The 21,808-nt window shown below is 40.1% G+C and overlaps 2 protein-coding genes across 4 annotated transcripts in view; one reads left to right on the top strand and one right to left on the bottom strand.

The window, feature by feature from the left end:
• Window positions 1-4,617: 4,617 nt before the first annotated feature.
• LOC129739996 (probable cytochrome P450 304a1) lies at window positions 4,618-20,885 on the bottom strand. Of its 3 annotated transcripts, none has more exons than XR_008736058.1 (4): window positions 20,159-20,885; window positions 6,393-6,664; window positions 4,802-6,322; window positions 4,618-4,737 (listed from the first exon to the last, which is right to left on the bottom strand). XR_008736058.1 is itself a non-coding variant. In XM_055731575.1 (3 exons), exons 1-3 carry the CDS (start codon window positions 20,821-20,823, stop codon window positions 5,697-5,699), a joined length of 1,563 nt encoding a protein of 520 aa, XP_055587550.1. In that variant the 5' UTR covers window positions 20,824-20,885; the 3' UTR covers window positions 4,618-5,696. The 3 variants fall into 3 exon arrangements, 1 of the variants encoding a protein (XP_055587550.1); XR_008736059.1 differs by having other exon boundaries at window positions 4,618-4,822; window positions 4,890-6,322; XM_055731575.1 differs by having other exon boundaries at window positions 4,618-6,322.
• The window catches only part of LOC129739999 (uncharacterized), a 135,869-nt gene continuing 119,392 nt past the window's right edge, over window positions 5,332-21,808 (top strand). The window contains exon 1 of the mRNA XM_055731578.1: window positions 5,332-5,605. The gene's annotated coding sequence lies outside the window, so the exon portion shown is untranslated. The remainder of the gene's footprint in view (window positions 5,606-21,808) is intronic.

Genomic DNA, 21,808 nt, shown 5'->3' with positions numbered 1-21,808 from the left:
TATGTAAATAATATAAATATGTTGAAATATTTATGAATGTTAAATGAATAAATATGTTGGAAAATAAAATTAAATGAATATATAAAAGAAAACTAAACACAATAATTATTTAATAAGATCGCGAAATAACATTGCATTTAATCAAGGCATCAAGTCAAGGGTAAGTTTTTATTGTACAGGTAGATATTCCATAGAAGATACTAATCAAAACTATTTTTACAGGTGGCGGATGATCAACACTTTGGCACAGAGCGGCCACCCCAGAGCCGGTGTTAGAAAGTGGTGAAAAAAAGTTTTTTTTGAAAATGAATAAATTCTTTATTGAAAATGGGAGAAAATAAATGTTTTTATTGCTTATTGTATGCACAGCCAATATTAAACTTTAATTTTGAATTGAAATATAAATTTCATACTAAATACTGCCGGTTGTGTTGAAAGAAATAGCTGGTTTCCAGCAATCTGGATTGCTGATTTTCCAGCAATTTGAATTGCTGGAAACCAGCATTAACGTTTGCTGTTTTTTCCAGCAATTGAAATTGCTGGAAATTTTGCTGGAAAGTCAGCGGGACAAAAACCAGCAAAATTTTGCTGGTTTCCAGCCAAAAAAAAATTTGCTGTGTAGAATTTTCATGTGCATTGTGTATGGCATTATCGATTCAAAATTTTGATTGGAATTCAACAGAGCTTCTAAATTGAGTGTTAGCTCATTTAAATTTTTATAAAATTCCTAATTATTACACATAAACGTCCTGATCACCTGAAATATATACATGAAAATTCCACATTTCAATATCTGTACAAGTATTGATAAAACAGTGGACCTGGCATCCCTGACCCAAACGGTCTTGTTTATTTGTAAAAGTGAAAATATTTTTAAAGCAAATCCGATATTCCAGTTTCTTTTGTTTTAGGTTATGCTACCGGAACCCCCAAAATTTCACTCCACTATGGATTGCTTGACACCGGAACGTAAGGGAGTGCTGATTGAAATCAGGAGGAGACAGCACAAAAAGGTACAGCTGGGGCAAGTAGGGGAGATGAGGGCATAACGAGCACCCGAGGCATAATGAGAACTACGCTTTTCTACGAAAGTGCGTATTTTCTTAAATAAATTTTCATGAGGATTTGTTTCGTACTTCCTATAGTATTAATTTTTCACAAAAAAAGGAATCTCCTTATCATCTTTACAGAGATATTTAAAAAAAACTAGCTTGGTTCTCAAGTTACGAAAATATTATAATTTTTGAGCACCACGAAATAAGCTCTTACGATCTTAAAATAACCTTGATCTATAATGTACGCACTGCAACATGATGTACACATTGTTTCTCAATTTTTACCATCATAAAATTTTTGATTTTTCACTTTTATCAATTTTAAAACACGTTTTTACTTAAATTTGTTGACTAGGGGCATATAGAGCACCATATTATCGAGGCATAATGAGCATTTTCTGCCGTAGAATCTAGCAGCGAATTAAAATTGATTTATAGCGCCACACCTTGACTAGTTTTCATCCGACAATTTAGCCTATTGGTAAGGTGTCGGAGAGGTAATCAAAAGACTAGAGTTAGATTTCTTTTCGAGGTGATTTTTTTCCATTCACAATTCATGATCGATTTTTTTATTGTTACATTATACGGCTAGTAGCATCATCCTCCGAACAAAGCACTTAATGTATGAGCGTGCGTGAATTGTTTGTATTCTACAAACAGACCTAGATTATTTTGTTATTGCTTTGTTTGATGAATCTACGACTCACCTGACTTCATCCAATTAAATTCGCTGCTAGATTCCCCGACAAAAACGCACATCTTGCTCTGATTAATGGTGCTCATACTGCCTCAGGGGGGGTTCTCATTATGCCTCCACAGTGGCTGGTTTTCAGCTTTTGGCAAAATTTTTTAAAATGCATTTTTTAACGTTTTAATCTAGTTTTTCACGTTTCAGCCCGTTAGGGAATAGGCTTTAAGTGTCTGAACACGAAACAATAATGTAACCTCCATATTATAGCTATTTTCTATGGTTAAATAACCGTTTTCCTTAAGGTGGCCATTATGCCCCCATCTCCCCTAAGTTGGTAATATCAATACGTTATGATTAAATAAAATAATGAAATTTAGAATGTCTTTATGCCACTCTTATCCGAAAAATCCCATATGCATTGAACAAAATTTTGCGTTTGTGTGCGTGCATTTTTAACGAACGGTTCCTGGTTCCTAAACGGTTTAACGATATAATCTAATGGTTTTTTTAATGGTTACGTTATATGAGGCACCATCAAAAAAACAGTAATCTTGATACAAACGGTTCGTACAATAATTTCCGTAACAGTTCGATTGACGGTTTGACAAATCATTTAAAATATGCCTACACATGTTCATTCTAGATAAAGTTCAATACCCTGAAAACGTTATTCATTAGCGTTTTATAAACCATACCCTTACTGTTCCTAGTACAGTGTCTCCATATAGAGGTTTTAATAGTTTTAAACAGTAACATAACTTAACGCCATATTCAACAGACCGTCGTTTGGGAATTCAAGATAAGTGCAATGTTTTTTATGGTTTCAGATATCATTTTCTTAACGTTTTTTTACACTGTTTCTAATCGTTTTATAACTACTACAGGAACTGTTTCGTTACAATATTTTCGTATTCGGGTTCACACTGAATGCATGTACCCTGCCTAAACCCGACGCCCATGGATATCCCTCAGAGAAAAGTGCCTGCATTTAGGCGTTTAGGAAAGAGGAATTGGATCTACTGTGGTATTACTCTCAACGGAGTACAGGAGTGGTAGGATTTTGTGGCGGAGTCACATAAAAAGCAGTAACAAACGGTTACAATTTTTAGATCTTGAGTTTTACATAATTCGATGAGTGCTGTAAACCTTCAGCACAATCAGAGACCATCAATTTGGTACCAAACATCATTGCGGCCCGCCCAGCCATCTAAAAAAAAAATTTAGAAAAAATAGTCACCATTTCATGTAATTTTCATGTCATTTTCATGTAATTACCACACCACACCTTACACATATGTGTGTGTTACATGAAATTTTTATGCGGACCCGCACACCTCAACGAGTTTGACATGCCTGGTTGAGGCGATGCGTAAGGTACGAGGGGTTGGTTGTTGGAGTTGTTTCATATGGGTTGTTTTCGAGTTAAGAACTATATACACAGCAAATTTTTTTTTGCTGGAAACCAGCAAAATTTTACTGGTTTTTGTCCCGCTGACTTTCCAGCAAAATTTCCAGCAATTTAAATTGCTGGAAAAAACAGCAAACTTTAATGCTGGTTTCCAGCAATTCAAATTGCTGGAAAATCAGCAATCCAGATTGCTGGAAACCAGCTTTTTCTTTCAAAACAACCGGCCGTATTTAGTATCAAATTTATATTTAAATTCAAAATTAAATTGAGAATATTGGCTGTGCATATAATTAGCAATAAAAACAATTCTAGAGTTTTTTTATTAGGTCGTATGAACCAATATAAACAAAATTGAGTTATTTGCTGCAAACGATTCAGAAACATGTATTTTATCTTTGGTAAAAAATTGGTTTCAATTTGTCATAAAATAACTTTTACACAATGATTTGAAATTAGGACGCATGATGACTTTCTCATTTTCGAGTGCAATTTGGTTTTTGCGACTTTTTGCACTGCACTGGATTAGCGTGCAAAACAAAGGTCGTAAAAAACAGTTCGGCGTGTTGGTTCTTGCGACATAATGCATTTTCATCAGAAAATGCTTCGGTGAGTGTTAAAAGTTTGAAATTTTCAATGAAATTAGTTACCAATGGTGGTTCTAGGTATTTTAGGAGGATGGATGGTTCCATTTTTATGCTGGGTAAGTTGAATGAACGATAGTTTCATGGCTAAATAAATTTTAACATATTTTGTTACCGCAGTGGCAACCAGATTCGGAAAAGTTTTCGCAATTGAACGGTTAGAGTTATGGTAAGCAATTTACATCCGGATGGAAACCTGATGGACAGTTCCTTGCAGCACCGATATTAGGATTTTGCAGCGATGAAGAAAAGATAGCTTCGCTGGAAGCGGGTAGATTTGGACAATTGTTGTGCAATTCATACGAAGATTTTGTAGAGCGCATATCACCCGCAGGGATCCGGACAACACCCCAAGGATTCAAAAGTAAGTCCTCTTTCTATTATGTTGTTTTTTGAGGTGTTAGGAAAATTGTCACATATGAAGAATCCTCCCAAATCACTCGCCAAAAATTAAGCCACTTTTAAGAAAGTAATATTATGTTAGAAATTACGTAGTTGGAGCTAGGGAGCAGGGATAAGCGAAGTTTAAGATAAAACAAATCGAATTTTGAGGTACATTTTATCTACTTGCAAAACGACGTTTACGCCAAACACGCAATGCAAAAGGTTGTAAGTGCATTATTATACGAACAACTTAATTAAACTATTTTTTGAATACACTAGCATGTTTCGCATCAATTTTTAAAATTCATACAAAATTTTCAGACAATTCTGAGCAATATTTTAAAAAGTAGGATTAAAAATGTGGTGTAAAACTTCAGCAGCTATTTACTCGAAACACCTCAGGTGGTTCATACGACCTAATCAAAACAAACTCTAGAATTATTTTCTCCCATTTTTTCCATAAGGGATTTATTTATCTCGAGAAACACAATGTTTTACAAATTTCTATCATCGACTCTGGGGTGGCAGCTTTGTGCCAAGGTGTTGATCATCCGCCACCTGTAAAAAAAAAATTTTGATTAGTATCTTTTATGGAATATCTACCTGTCCAATAAAAACTTACCCTTGACTTGATGCCTGGTTGCTAGAATATAGAGGAAAATAAAAATAATTATATTAATCCGACCAAAATTCGTAAAACAGAGTCTCACCTTGCTCCAGCGTACGGAAACAAACAGACTCCAATTTGACAACTCGATTGCTGATTTTCCAGCAAACTAGATCAATTGCTGGAAAGTCCAGCAATTTGAACATCGTTAGCTGATTTTCCAGCAAAAATGACAAGACTACAACCGAATGCTGAAAAATCCAGCAATTGGAAAACCGATTGCTGGTTTCCAGCAAAATTTTGGATTGCTGAACGTTTCCAGCAATTTTTTTTGCTGGAAATCGAGGCAAAAATTTACTGTGTATGCACACACAAACACAATTTTCCACCGCTCCATTCCTCATTTTGAAAGTCTTTAATATTATACATTAAAACATTTTAAAATTAGTTTTCTATCAATCGTAGGTTGATAATGCAAAAAATTATCATTTTACGTGCATGTATCAGATTTTCGAATTTATTTCATTCGACGTAATGATATTTTTCATATTTCTCTGAAGCTATCAATATATTGTTTTTTCGTTTTCAGCCCACTGTTTGAAATCATTCTAAACATTTCGACTTTTAAGGATGACCCCTCTTTGGTTTGATTTTTATTTTTTTCTGTTTATGTTTTTTTCTGGTCGATCGCCGTCCGCCGGTGGTTTGAAAACAGTAAAATAATAACAACGATTTGCTTACAGTTTCTGGTAATGTTTTCAGTGAATAAAAGTGCTAACAACTAATTAAGCTGGACAACAAAAAGTCTTTCACTATCAGGTGAGTGAAATCTACTTCACCAAATCTAATCTGTGCATTTATTTGTCCCGATAAACATGCTTTTTGAAGCACGTTTTGAGGCGCCGTAATATTATCTTTGTTCAAATTGGAGCCAAAACGGTACCGTTGTAGTGATGATACCGTACTTCCTAGCGTTTAAATCAGGTAGCGGTTCCCCTGGCATTTGTAGAATGTTAAAGTTTTGCATCAGAGCCGCAAACATAAGAAACATGGTATTGCGAGCAAATGTCTCTCCAGCACACAACCGTTTGCCTGCTCCAAATACAACGGAAATATCTTTCGCTAGACACAGCTTTCCTCGTTCATCTAAAAATCTTTCTGGTCGGAACTCCTCAGGATCGTCCCAAACTCCTTTCTGATGATGAATCAAATCCAAACTAAGCATAACAACCGTTCCCTTAGGAATGTCGTAGCCGCGGAGTTTTGTGTCCTCAAGTGTAACATGAGATATGCCGGACGGGACAAGAGTGTCGATCCGTAGACCTTCTCGTAACGCAGCTTCTGTATATGGTAAATTCGACCGGTCGTCCAGGTTTGGAAGACGTCCGTGACCTACCACCTCGTCTATTTCAGTTTGAATTTTCTTGGTCACGGATGGATTCAAAATTAAGCGCTGGAGCAACATCGAAATCTGCTCAGCAGTTCCAGAAATAGTGGGTAGGAAGAAATCCAACATTATCAAAAGCAATTGATCATCTGAAAGTGGTAATGAAATCAAAATTATGAATGATCTTCCGGAAATAAGTTGAGGAAATAAAAAGCCTACATTGAAATGAGAAATTTTGCCCGTCCAGTGGTGTCGTTTTCTTCAGCTCACAGAAGTAGCGATCCAAAAAGCATCGTACATGACCTTCTTCGTAGGAGGCAAGATACCTCGTCAGTACCTTCTCGAGTAAGTCATTCATGCGATCGTTAGATTCTCTCAGAGGACGATAGTTGGTGGCCTCTGGGAACAGCTTTCTTAGCCAGGGCAGATAGCTTAGAACCGTTCCGAAATCGTCACCCTTTGTTTGAAACACGTTAGCCCATCGCCCGGTCCTGCAAAATGTTTATTATTAATACGGATGTTTAAAAACATTGGCTGATATGAATAAAGCTCTAGTAATTGCTTTTGCTATTCTCGAGCAGTTCTGTGAGTCAGATACTTCGAATGGCATGCATATTTTGAATCCGGAGCTGTTTGAACGTAAATGTTCTACTCTACTTTTTCATATCTAGTTGAGCAAATGCTTACAAATTTTGCCTTTCTAAAGTTCGAGCTTAGTAAAAGCTATCGAAGCAATTGATTTTTCTTATTCATACCACCTATTGACTTAAAATACTTTTAGAGCTGTACCGAATAGTGATTTTTGTTTTGTGACCTTTGTATGATATATTTGTTCAAAGAATGCACGAATAAGAAAGAATTTAAAAAATATTTCTTATTACTTTTCATTTATTTATTTTCAAGTTTTTTTTACATTTATAGTTTGATGTATCAAATCGATAAAAATTAAAATAGATACATTCTAAAATTTAAAATACATACAAAAATCTCTAAAATTTCAAATAAAGAAATTACAAGAAAAATCTATAAAACAATAAACTAGATTTGGAGATGTTTTAGTAACAAATTAGAGAACTTACTTTCATCGATGGTTGAAATCTTTGAATTTGCTCTAAACTCTTGTCTAAACTTATTTGGTTTGAACATAGAATAAATTGTTGTAAGAAAGCCTTCAATTTGTTGAAAATAACTTGTTCTATGCTCAAATTGAATAATAAGCTAAATCTATCAAACTCTCGAGAAAATTCGAAGATTTTAACGGTCCTACGCCGTTTGGCCTAAAGTAATTTGGCATAAAGCCGTTTGGCATAACGTCGTTTGGCATAACGTCGTTTGGCATAAAAGTCGTTTGGCATAAAATCATTTAGCATGTTTTGAGGCGAAGGCAAAATTCGTAATTTTGTTAATAAATCCAATATGCTTTATTACAAAATTCCTACAAATATGCAGAGACAATTAATTTAAGGAAATATCAAGAGAATGTTGCGCTTACGTTTAGTGAATTCGTGCCTCGCAAGGCCTCGCAACGATTTTGATACTCTGGCTAGAGCTGATGATTTACTTGGGACCTGTGGCGTTAATGATATAATTTGAGGTTAGCTTTAGGATGGAGTGTTGTTTCCTGATCACCTTACCGTAATATGAACTAACAATCAGAGTTCTGATAATAATAAATCCTTCGATTGTGTATAAATGCGACTTGTGTCGTGTAGCTATTAAATAGTAACTAATTAGATATGATATGACAATTGAATTCACGTATTCATAACCTACTCAGTGATACGCGGGAATGAGTTTAGCGAGGAATTGTTTAGCTGAACTAGTACACAGCTCTTTTTGCCACCTAGACTTAAATTAATCAAATTAGCATTTGGACAGATGGATAAATTTACGTTAAGCTACCTCTGATTACTGATAACAACGTTAAATAATATTATAAAGAACACTTTATCTCAGCACACGCGCTTCGACTTTCGGCCAATCAGATCTTCTCTCCTCCTAGCTCCGTCACACCTCCAAACGCCCTGTCGTCTTGTCGGGCTTGACAGAAGCGAGTGACGAGCTCCCGGACTTGGCTTTGACGTTTCGGGAACTAAGGGCAAGGGGCTCGTTGATTTGGTTGGCGTTATCAACAGTTCCCCCCGTAGTGTACGGGAGACGTAGATTCTCGCGTACTCTATCCGTGTCGCCAACATCTAAAACAGCGAGCTTTGCTACCGGGCGTTCGTAAATTCCGCTTATAGTCTGCACCACTGCTTTCCGAGTTCTTCCATCCGGTGACGCTATCGTCCTTATAACTCGGCCCTTCGGCCAACAGTTTCTGGGAAGATTAGGATCTACGATGACAGTTATGTCCCCCACTTCAATTGGTTTGACTTCAGAGAACCATTTTGAACGGCGAGTGAGAGTAGGTAGGTAGTCATGTACCCACATTTTCCAGAACACGTTAGCCATGAGCTGTGATAGCTGCCATCCTTTCTTCAACGCCAGGGCGCTGTCGTCAAAGGGAACAAATGGTTTCAATCCATTTGAGGATCCTAAAATAAAGTGGTTAGGAGTAAGCACCGGTGAGCTATCATCATCAGTCGGCACGTAAGTAAGGGGCCTTGAATTTATCACGTTTTCGATCTCGATGAGCATATTTTCGAGGATCTCTTCGGTCGGGGCGTGATTTGGTTTGAGCTTGGCTAAGTTCGTTTTCACCAACCCCCCGGCAACTTGACAGTTCTGGCGAGTTTCGTGTGCCTGATTCAAAATCGCAGATGTCGCATGTGTACCGCTTGTTTACGTACTTTTCGAGCCATGCGTATGGAAAGGGCCCATCATCAAATGTGGTGCGAATCAGGCAAATTCATAACTTTCGAATGAATGAAGAAAAGATTCAACCGAAATTATTATACACATTCAATAATCTACCTATTCATTTATTGTATAGAAACAGTTTTTCCATAAAACAAGAAATGTTCTGCTATAATGTGAAAGTTTTGCCATTCTAAAATTTTCATATGTATCACAGTTTATGAAAATCACTTGATGATTGTTGTGGTAATGTTTTGTTTTACATTTATTGTGTACGATTGTCCACAATAGTTTCGGTGGAAGGGATACTTGTTCCGAAAAACTGCCGATTATCAGTGGATTATTTTGATCAGTCCAGAAGTTTTAGACCTAATAAATGACACAAAGGTTTACGTCTGTGAGTCGTTTGGATCGACTTAACTTTTGAAAACAGATCGTTTTTACATAACTGAGCTAAAAAAATTTAAATTCGAATCATTTTTTCATTTGTTGAATCAATTGAAAAAGAATATATTTCAATATGCGTCCTTCCGACATGTTAAGTCGCTTGATTTTCGATTTGACAGAACCAGAGAACCAGAAAAAACTGGCACACGCGATTTGTATGGGAAACGTCAAGTTGCCAGGGGGTTGGTTTTCACGCTTCTAACGAGCCTTTCCCAGGCTCCCCCCATGTGGGGAGAGGCTGGTGGATTGAAGGACCACTGCGTCTCCGATGTTACAAATTCTTCCATAAGTCTGTCTTGGTTAACATTTTCTAGAGTGCGTTTTAACTCCTTATCGGCTCCGATGAAATTTGTCCCTCTATCGCTGTAAATGGTTATAGGGACGCCGCGCCTGCACATGATGTTGCGTATGGCTAAGATACAAGAATCAGTCGTCAATGAGCGTACTAGTTGAAGATGGACTGCTCGAATTGTCAGACAGGTAGCCAGAACGCCCCAGCGCTTTTCCTGTTTTCGACCGTTTTTAATAATCATTGGTCCGAAATAATCAATTCCTATTAAGAGAACGGTCGATTGAACGCTGCAAGACGACATAATGGTAGGTCGCTCATCAACGGTGGCTGTGGAGTAGCGCTATCGTTTTTGCACATCTGACAATTTTTACGTACTGTTTTATAAAGCGCTTTCAAGCCTCCAATGTGATAGCGTTGGCGAAGCTCATTTACAACGGTTTGATGGTTTTGGTGATGGTAGCGTACATGAAAGTAGCGAACGATGAGGGTAGTGATATGATCACTTCTCGGAAGAATTATTGGATTGCTAACATCAAAGGATGCAAACTCGCAAGCTAAGGTTCGTCCACTTACTCGAAGTACCAAATTATCGTCCAGAAACGGGTTTAGTTTATGAAGCGGGCTATTTTTAGGAATATTACGTTCTAGGATACCAACCTTATGGTTGGATAGAATTTCGATCTCAGGTTTATAGACTTCTTGAGCGTAACGGAATAAGTAGATTTCGGACCTTTGAAGCTCAGCTTTGGTAAGCGGTCCGGTGGTGCACGATGCACGAAGCTCCGCGTCGGTCAGGGGTCCGGTAGAACTCTTCCTGTTCAGTCGACAGCTATTTAGATTTGAAATATATCTGAATATGAAGGAGGTGCAACGGAGAAGTTTATTCCACGATGAGAATTTTTGTGTAGGAATAACATTCTTGTCCGGGGACGCTGCATGGCACAGTAAATGCGCACGTAGCTCGATCTCTGTTTGCTCGATAGGTTCTTCAGGCAGCGGCCATTGGCTTGAAGGAAGCCGAAGAAAGGGTGGTCCTTGGAACCATCTACATGTGCTACTTAGGTCAGGATTTTTCTTCCATTTTGTTCCTTCATCTGCGACATTCAGTTTTGATGGTATCCAGTGCCATTCGGAGAGTTCAGATAATTCTAATATTTCGCTCACACGATGAGAAACGAATTGACTGTATCGTCTATGATCGGCTGACATCCAGCTAAGTACGTTTCTCGAGTCGGTCCAGAAGAAACGTTGATCTACTTTAAACGAAATATTTTCGCAAACGGTTTTGGCTAGTCTGGCTCCTATTAAGCTGGACTGTAGCTCAGATCTTGGAATGGATAGAAACTTGAGCGGGGATACTCTAGTCTTCGAGCAAGTAATCGTGCAGTCAATATTTCCATTCTTTTCGAATCTCAGATACACAACGGCTGCCATACCGTTTTCACTGGCATCGACTAGAGTGTGCAGCTGAACGTTTGTGTCAGGGCTTAGCGATACTACAGCGCGATAGCATCTAGGAATTTTAAGTGTAGTTATTTGTGGAAGAACATTTAGCCATCGAGTCCATTTCTGAAACTGTTCGTCCCCGATGGGATCGTCCCATCCGATAGATGTTCTCCAAATCTCTTGTAGGAGGCACTTTAAAAACATCAAAAAGTGCCCGACCAGTCCTAATGGGTCGAAAATTAACATCAGCGTTCGTAGCACTTCACGTTTGGTTGGCTTTCGTCGTCCTTCGAGTAGGTCTTCGTCGAAACGGGGCGATATCTTGAACATGAAGGAGTCGTTTGCGGTATTCCACCACATTCCAAGCACCTTTTCTGTTGTAGCTGCTATTCCGATGTTCATGTTTTTCTCGTCGCAAGTTTCTGGTGGATTGAGTTGCTCTAGAGTTGTAACCACCTTGCGAGAGTTGGAGACAAAATTCCGCAATTCAAACCCAGCGGAGGCGTGAATAGATTTCACTTCACTTGCCAGGGATATGCCTTCTTCTACAGTTTCGGTACTAATTAGCATATCATCGACGTAGTGTTTCTCGATAATAGCGGACACGGCTGCCGGGTGTGTCTGCTTAAACTGCTGAGCGTGAGTGTTTTTTACGTACTGCGCCGTACTAGGAGATGACCGAGCACCGAACGTCATAACTTGCATAACATAGGTGCGTGGAGGGACACCTAGTTCATCACTCCAAAAGAAGCGCTGACAATGTTGGTCAGATTCGCGAATGAGTATCTGATGATACATTTCGCGAATGTCCCCGGATATTCCTACTTTAAATTCCCGAAATTTCAGGAGAACTGATACCGTATTTGTTTATGCCGAGTGTTGCACTGGTGCACCACTAGGTGCTGTCAAACTGTTTGTTTATTCGGACGGTGTTGCACTGGTTTTGACCTGTCGGAGTTCTGCTTACGGACGGTGGCCCACCGATAATTTTGCCAGTGTTGCGAGAGAGCGTGTGAGTGAGCGAGGTAGCAATACACTAGCGAGGATTTGTGTTTGTTTTTATCGGGTACGGTGGAACACTCCACGAGTGGAGAAAACAAATACAGTATGAGATAAGAGATGCGAGTTGATCCGGTCCTTTTAGTAGCATGGAGTTAAGCGAGATCCCATGCGAGGTGGCCGCGGCATCCCATACCAGCCTTGTTTTGTTCGGCTTGTTGGGATTGGTGACGGGGAAGATTGGAAGGTACCATGTTCTATCGCGTTTAACATTGAGTTCTTCCTGGGTAAGTTCTCGTGCATATCCTTTTTGAATATAATCATTCATAGTACGCTGCATAGTGCCATACAATGCTGGATCTTTAAGGAGTCTTTTTTCCAGGCAGTTCCATCGGTTCAGCGCCATTTTTTTGCTGTCTGGAACACGAATTTCGCTGTATTTCCATAACAAACTTGCTTCGTAACGTCCATTTTTGCGTTGAGTAGTATTGGAGAGTAACGTTAAGGCTTGTTGATCTTCCTGGGAACTGAATGGTTTATCCGGTTTGCAAATACCCATGCTTTCGATCGCAAAAAAATCCTTCATAGCGATGTGAAGGTTGCTGTCAGAAGAGGCGTTGCATGAGCATGCATGACAGGTGTGGTGATACATGTGGTGCGTTGAAGACGTTTCATCAGTGCAGTTACCGTAGACTGTCCATCCTAGCCGCGTTTTTGATGCTATCGGATCTTGCAATTTTCCCTCGCGACTTTTCAGAGGGTTTCCGAGATGTGCATGTTCCAAGCCGATGATTAATCTTGGACTAACGTTTTCGTACGAGTGCACTGGAACATTCCGAAGATGCTTGAAGCTTTTCCGCATTTGCTGCATGTTCAAGGTTTGTGGGCGGACTTGTAAGGATTTCACCGTTCGAATATTTCCAATACGATATCTTTTTGCTGCGTCGTATTTTCCCGAAATTTCTAGATTAATTTTTCGAGACCTGTTCTCCATTCTCTGAGTGCCACTTGTCCATTTAAGGCACAACGGTTGCCGAGGGCCATCTAGTTCAAGCTCGTCTACCAGATTGTCCTCCAGGAGTGTTAGCTCCGAACCATCATCGATGAACGCGTAAGTGCTGACAGTTTTAGTTGGACCGTAGAGCATTATTGGAAGGATTCTGAATAGCACTTCATTACCTGGGCTCTGATTTATGTTGCAACTTCCTTCTACCACATTTGAGTCGTTTGTACTATGCGGCGGTCGTTTGGCTTTGTTGTTATGCAGAAGAGGATGGTGTAGGTAGTTACATCCATTGACACCACACTGTTTCTGCTGCCGGCATGATCCATTATGTCGGTTAAGGCATTTACGACATAAGTTTTTCTGTTTGATGGCATCCCATCTTTGATTTAATCGAAGAGCTTTGAATTTCTGACAATTTTCCAGTGCTGAGCAATTTCCAGCGCATATCATGCATCCATGACTCTCTACACTATCCTGATGGTAAAGCACTGTCGCTACGGGTAGATCTTCTTCGGGATCTTCTTCCATTTCATGGAAGTTAACGTATCCTGCATTTTTTCGCGATTTCATGTTAGCAGGGTTGGCAAATATAACTGTGCTTGCGTCTTCAGCTAGAGAGTAGAGCCAGGTACTGTATTCCACTAAACTAGGGTTAGAATGAGCCCTGGCGTGTTGAGCCCATGCCAGTTGGAGTATAGAAGGCAGTTTATTTACGAGCTCGTAACGTAGCGATGCATCGAATGCGAAATCCGGAATTTCGCAAGCCTGTATTGTTGCGCACAAATTTTCTACGGTTATTGCAAATGTTACTAACGTATCCAGCTTTTCGATGGTCGGTGACGGAAGGGAGCGGACTTTCATAATAATGGAGTGTATTATGGATTCGGGCTTCCCGAATAGCATCTTTAGTGTAGAAATCACACCAGAGACGTTGGTCGGATGAAGTAATCGGCTTCTCACTGCATCTAAGGCTTTTCCTGTCAGGCTTTTACGGAGTCGCAGCATATTTTCCTCATTGGAAAATCCACACATGTGAGTAGAAGAGTTAAATGTTGCCAGAAATAACGGCCAGTCCTCGGGATTACCACTGAATTCTGGGAGCTCCTTCGATACAGCTTGACGTGCACGGATTTGGCTCCTATTGAGAATACAAATGTCCTCGACCCCATTGTCCGTTTGTTGGTGATTGGAGCGACTAGCACCTGCCAATGGCGTAGAACGTTGACCGGGTGCAAATTCCTTCGGTCTAGGCAGAACTTCACGTCGTTCCCTTCGCAGTTGATTCGGCAAAACCAGTCCTTGTTCCATCGCTTTGCCTTTAGGTGCTACGTTTGATCTGATATGCCTGAATGGTTGTGAGAGTTTTTCGTGGTGATGCGGCATGTTCTCCACTAGCTCTTCTGCTAGAGCGTTGTTGGCTCCTAGAAGATCTGCTTTTTCCAACCACTTTTGAATATCGGATTCCCTATCTATTTCGCTGGTATCTATTTCGCTAGCCACGCTAGCAGCTTCACTTTCCAAATCTTCTAGGATAGCATATTTTTGCTCTAAATACTGCTCTTTTAGACGAGTCATTTCTTTCAATTTTTGTAGTCGAAGCTCTGTAACACGTCTGGATCCGCTAAGGCCACTTCCTCGACTTGTCTCCGACCGAGCGCTTTTAGGCTTCTCCTTTTCTTCGGATGCATTTCCAAATTCCTTGGCTGTGGTCTTTTGTTGAGCGGTAAAACCTTTATCACACCTTTCTGCATTCTGTGGATTCTTTTTGGCGATACATGCAGCACACGACCATGAAGGTTCATCCGCGACGTTAGAAGAGACCTCTGCGCACGTGAAGTGATACCAGGCTGAGCAGGAATCGCACATGACCATCCTGCTAGTGTCTCGCTCGTCACATGCCTTGCAGTGATGGTCGTTTCGTTTGCGAACGCGACGGACAGGATTCCTTTTTTGTTTGTGAACTGCCTTTTCCAAAATCTTCACGGATTTGTTCACTTTTTTAGGCTTCGGAACGGCGCCTGTTTGTTGTTTCGAACCTGAACTACCCGTTGGTGAAATAATTTTCTCCTCGACGATGTTGTTTTCTTCGGCCTTTTGTATGCTGTCCATGATTGTTAGGTCCGATCCGTTTGAGTCCACGCTCGCCATAAACGAATTTTGTAATGTTTTGAGGCGAAGGCAAAATTCGTAATTTTGTTAATAAATCCAATATGCTTTATTACAAAATTCCTACAAATTTGCAGAGACAATTAATTTAAGGAAATATCAAGAGAATGTTGCGCTTACGTTTAGTGAATTCGTGCCTCGCAAGGCCTCGCAACGATTTTGATACTCTGGCTAGAGCTGATGATTTACTTGGGACCTGTGGCGTTAATGATATAATTTGAGGTTAGCTTTAGGATGGAGTGTTGTTTCCTGATCACCTTACCGTAATATGAACTAACAATCAGAGTTCTGATAATAATAAATCCTTCGATTGTGTATAAATGCGACTTGTGTCGTGTAGCTATTAAATAGTAACTAATTAGATATGATATGACAATTGAATTCACGTATTCATAACCTACTCAGTGATACGCGGGAATGAGTTTAGCGAGGAATTGTTTAGCTGAACTAGTACACAGCTCTTTTTACCACCTAGACTTAAATTAATCAAATTAGCATTTGGACAGATGGATAAATTTACGTTAAGCTACCTCTGATTACTGATAACAACGTTAAATAATATTATAAAGAACACTTTATCTCAGCACACGCGCTTCGACTTTCGGCCAATCAGATCTTCTCTCCTCCTAGCTCCGTCACACCTCCAAACGCCCTGTCGTCTTGTCGGGCTTGACAGAAGCGAGTGACGAGCTCCCGGACTTGGCTTTGACGTTTCGGGAACTAAGGGCAAGGGGCTCGTTGATTTGGTTGGCGTTATCAACATAGCATAATGGTCATTTGGCATAATTTCCGTTTGGCATAATGGCCGTTTGGCATAAAACTATAAAAATTTATAAGGTAACATCAAATGTTGCTAAACATTAAAATACATAAGTTTTTTTTTAATTTACCGATTTTCTAGGTTTAATCAAATCCCTAGGAAGGCCCCGTGTTTCTAGGTTTACCCAAAGCTAGGGACAATCCCCTAGCCCGGTCCGCAACGCGAAGCGTAAGGACCATATTTTATTTTAGTTCGAACGCGAAGCGTGAGGAGGCTTCCTCGAAATTTTGATCCATCATTTTATGTCAATTATGCCAAACGGCCATTATGCCAAATGACCATTATGCCAAACGACCATTATGCCAAACGGACATTATGCCAAACGACTTTATGCCAAACGACTTTATGCCAAACTGCTTTATGCCAAATGACTTTATGCCAATCGGTATACAATCGATTTTAACCATTAACCCTCTACTGCATGTACTATATAAATCCGTTGAGAAAAGAACATTTCTGTAAAATTTGCCTCTTGATAAAACTGCCATAATATTATTAATTTCCGCAAATACTTTTCATAAAAATGAATTCCTTGAAAAAAAAAATCCTGTGGATGTCTTTTATCTAAAATAAAAACTAACTAAATTTGCTTACAAAATTAAAATTGTGAAATTGAAATAACAATCAAAATTATAAGTCTGTGATCTCTTGAAATTTTAAACTTTAATGAAATAGTATTCTTGATAAGTTTAACTTATTTATGATCTTTATCTGAATTTTGATTATTAATTATGTATACAGCTCTAATATTCAAAACTCAGATTAAGCTCATAAATAAGTTGAAACTATCAAGATGAGAAAGACGAGGAACTACATCGCCGGTGTCATCAAAGGGCGCTAGAAATTGAGATTCGAGAACGTAAGTGGAGATTTATTGGGCACATGCTGCGAAAGATAAGAACTAGATTTGTAGAGAGGCGCTTGAATGGAATCCAGAGGGACATCGAAGGAGAGGCAAACCCAGAAACTCACGGCGGCGATGCTTAGCCGCCAAAATCTGAACTGTCAACGAGGATCTTGACTGGGACCAAGTGAAGACGCTGGCACCGGATCGTCAACAGTCTTTTAGCACGGCCCTATGCACCGAAGGATCGGCGCGGGAACATTAAGTAGGTAAGTAAAGCCAATCCGTCCAACCGGAAGGCCAAACCAAAACAACCAGCAGCAGCAGCCTTAAAAATCTGCGCTTCTAAAGCCAATCCGTCTTTTTCCACCGGAAGGCCAAATCAATACAATCAGCAGAGGCAGCCTCAAAAATCTGCGCTTCTAAAGCCTATTCCGTCTTATTCCACCGGAAGGCAAAATCAAAACAATTAGCAGCAGCCTTAAAAATCTACGCTTCTAAGCCAATTCCGTCTCATTCCACTGGAAGGCCAAATTAAAACAATCAGCAGCAGCAGCCTTAAAAATCTACGCTTCTAAAGCCAATTCCGCGTTATTCCACCGGAAGGCCTAATCAAAACAATCAGCAGCAGCAGCCTTCAAAATCTGCGCTTTTAAGCCAATTCCGTTTTATTCCACCGGAAGGCCAAATCAATACAATCAGCAGCAGCCTTAAAAATCTGCGCTTCTAGAGCCAATTCCATCGAAAGGCCAAATCAATACAATCAGCAGCAGCAGCCTTAAAACTCTGCGCTTCTAAAGCCAATCCGTCTTATTCCACCGGAAGGCCAAATCAATACAATCTGCAGCAGCAGTCTTGAAAATCTGCGCTTCTAACGCCAATTTCGTCTTATTCCACCGAAAGGCCAAATCAAAACAATCAGCAGCAGCAGCCTTCAAAATCTGCGCTTCTAAAGCCAATTCCGTCTTATTCCACCGAAAGGCCAAACCAAACAATCAGCAGCAGCAGCCTTAAAAATCTGCGCTTCTAATGCCAATCCGTCTTATTCCACCGAAAGCCCAAACATCTACCTTAAACATCTATCAATATTTTTTCAATAAATATTTAAAACACTAGAAGAAGACCTAAAAGTTGATTCTACTTACTTTTTAAGAGATCTCTGAAGTAAAAAAGCCGTAGTAAAATGAGTTTTAAATTCATCGAAAATTTACACCCCTTTGTTTACCTTTTTTCCTAACTACAAAACGTCAAACGTTTACCTGGCATCGCGGATCGACATTAAATATCGAGATCACTATCTACAGGGTGACAAATAAGTCCGGTCACACTTTTTTTGAGTTGCCTGTAGCCTACACGTTGCATCTCTCTGGTGCCTTCTATATGTCAAATGAAAGGGCTAACTCTGCTGTCCAAAGTGGCAGAGTTTCGTTTCTGTGCAGTTTGTTTACATTGACTTGTGAGCCATGGCAGAGTTAAGGGCAGCTGTTATCGCTGTTCGGTTTGGCGCGCAGATGACGAGATAATTTTTTCGGACGAGATGCCGTTCGTTTTGGAGCAAACAGCCAATCGCCAAAATGATCGAGTTTGGAATGTGAGCCTCCAGCAAGCTCCTGCGGACAAGCTGAACGTTTCCCGGTTCCAAAACAAGACGTAAGTCTTGCTTCTAGACAGAGTGCGTAGCATCCGCACCGCAAAGGTTGTTCAGGCGTGGTGTGAGGAAAACTTGACCGATTTCATTTCGAAGAATGAATGGCCTCCGTCGTCTCCGGATCTGAATCCACTGGATTATTTCGTGTGGGGATACATGATGTCGAAGCTAAACGATTATAAAATAACAAATTTGGAGCAATTCAAGCGAGCTATCACGAAAATCTGTGACGAGATGCCGATGGAGCAGGTGCGCGCCGCTTGCGACGACTTTTCCAGACGTCTGAAGCTGGTTCGATCAGATAAAGGTGGTGTAATTCCGAGATATCGTCTATGAAGTATCTCTATGAGTTACTAAATAAAGCTATGAAAGCCAGATTTAGATTTTCTTCTTTTCTTTGAAATATTGAGATTTTCCTGTGTGACCGGACTTTTTTGTCACCCTGTAATATTTACAGATGGTTCGTCGGTGGCAGTCGGTGTTGGTGTAGAAAGTAAAAAACCTATCTGTATCTGTATTTTTACAGCGGAAGCTGCAGCTCTTGTAGTAATACAACCGAGACACATTTATCGATAGATGCGGTTTTGGAGCTTTTCTGATCGACCACATGTCTCCTTTTTGTTCGGTCACACCGCAAGTTTCTGCTTGTGGGGCGAATCACGCATGGCCTACTATTGTCGCTGAATCTCCAAACCGGAGTTTTAGTCAACATTAGCGACGGTGACATCACTGACGACATTTCATGTTGACCAGACATCTAACAAACATTTTCCAAGTGTCGGAAACAAACAAAAGAAACGGTTGCCGATTGTCGAGGGGTTTGATGCATTTTTTAACGTCGCTGGTTGACAAGGTTGCCAATCACCAGCGCGAAAATTTTGGATTTCAACTGCATTGACAATACAATTTTATCTGTAACTACCAAAGAGATAAAATGTGATGAAAAGTTTTTCAACTTAAAATTTATCTCACGTGAGAAATCGTATGCCGGGATTTCGAGCGCGCCCGTCGCCTTTAAACGCAAACCTTTACAAGGTTTTTTTTGGACACACCTTCGCTGTGACGTTTGTATATTATTTCAATACCAGCTGCAAGAAATCAGCAAATAAAATACCACGCGTTTTTATTCGACCTCCCGGTTTATACCATTTTCACGCGAAAGATAAATCGCTGCATTGGGCTCGTAGGTCGTGGGCACCGAGATGGCTAGCCCGTCCCGCCTTTTTAGCCTCCACTGAAAAAGGAGAGGATCTAAAACCATCAGAGAAATGTTTTCTGTACACTGATACACTCAGCAGGCTTTAAAAACACACCACGCGACCACCAAGTACCAAGCATTATGCTTTCATGACGGAAACGATAACATATAGACTCTCCGGTCCTAATACAGGCCATTCAATGAGATGGCTGGTTTATACTTTATTCCACTTGAATAATGGTCGAAAAACTGCCATTCCATAATTTATAATATCTGTTATTCAATTGATGTAAAATAGTTTAATCGAAAATCAAACTCACTCAAACACATCTGCCATGTCTTTTCGTAAAAATCGTTCTCCGCAAACCACCTGAAAGTACACATTGGCCAAACATCCATAGAATACATCGGGACACAAGGCGGAGCCTTCCTTTCGAGCAAACGCCTTTTCATGCTCATATTTCGGCCCATACCGGAGCACATCGAGCAGCGTTTCAATTTCGCTGCGTGTTTCCATTTCCAAATCTTCAAACCGTCTACCGAACCCGAAATCGCGCAAATTTCTCAACACAAAACGACGTTGCTCCTTCCAGTCTGGACCTTCGGTGAAGAAAATACCCCGCCGCTGGAAGTTACGCTCTCTCAACCGAGCCAAGAACAAATCTGGCCTTCCGTCGAATTCCGTACGGTTCATAATCTCCTTAACCACGTGGAAGTCGTTGACAATGATCGACAGGAAGCTGCCGAGATAGATACCGATGATTTTGGTCCGGTAGAACTTCTCCAGCCATTCCGAAGCTTTGTGCATTTGCCAGTAGTTGAGCATCAGCATGAAACCGTAACCTCCCAGAAATGGAAGCCTCGGTGGGCCACTCGGGAAATTGGGCGGTTTATCGAACAGAAACCTATAGAACCGATACAGGATCAAACCGGCAGCCAACACCCATAGCAAAGTGCTGGCGCTGCTGCTACTCCCGAGCAACATTGTAGCTTAGGATAAAAATGGTTCAGCCCTTCCGAGTTTTCCCAATATAGCGAATAACGGACACGAGAGACTAAACTTGTTTCCCGCCAAACCGGGAGATTTTATACGCCGTTCGTACGGGACCGTGTAAAAATAATTTACTGGATAAACTAGACATGATGCGAATGATACACGCGATTGTAGTAACAATCATCAATACCTATCGCAGTGCCATATGTGAAGTGTTAGTGCTGCTACCTAAAGACTAACGAGACGCAAGATCTGGAAGCCAAATAACTTGTTCCTCTCGTGATTAGCATTAGTGCAGCATTTTAAGTTGTTAAAACGGGCGATCAGGAATTTATTTATTCTACAAAGCCCTCGTGTGTGATGGATCAATTCGAATAATACAAAACAAAACTCGTGCGTAACAGATGAAGCACGCTGCAGACTTATTAGAGTGGCTTACAAATTAGTGGAAATGATTGAATGCCAATGTCTTCAGTTTCAACGTCGAAAGAGGTAATAGAATTATTCCCAAGTTACCAAAAGTCAAAGTACAACCTAAGAATATACATTCAATGTTAGAGGGATATAAATTAGGGTTACTATTCTGAAACGCCAAAAGTTTACTATGAAATCTTATTTCAAAAGATTTAGGAGAAACGGGAGAAACCAGTACATTTTACTCCAAATTAACTGATCAAATCACATTCAGTTTAGAATCAAAAAAGCATGCACGGCCTACGGACGATGCCGAAGTGCAATCGGGATAAATGGGGTCTCGAACAAAAATTTACCCAACACTGGATTTATTCCACAATAGTCCTATTTGCCTCTGGTAGTGTTTGTGATATTATGCTGGTTGTTTCACCAATACTTTTCAGTTTTGGGACATTCAACCCTCAAAAACGACCATTTGTGTCGACCGGCTACCCGTTTTTTGTACCGAGAGTTTTTGAGGTTAATTGTACACGCTCAGCAAGTGTGCGTAAAAATTGTCAAA

Source organism: Uranotaenia lowii, chromosome 1, assembly GCF_029784155.1.
Source record: "Uranotaenia lowii strain MFRU-FL chromosome 1, ASM2978415v1, whole genome shotgun sequence".
Lineage (NCBI taxonomy): Eukaryota > Metazoa > Arthropoda > Insecta > Diptera > Culicidae > Uranotaenia > Uranotaenia lowii.
The sequence above is the reverse complement of the archived record's forward strand: the minus strand, read 5'-3'. Positions and strand labels throughout refer to the sequence as shown.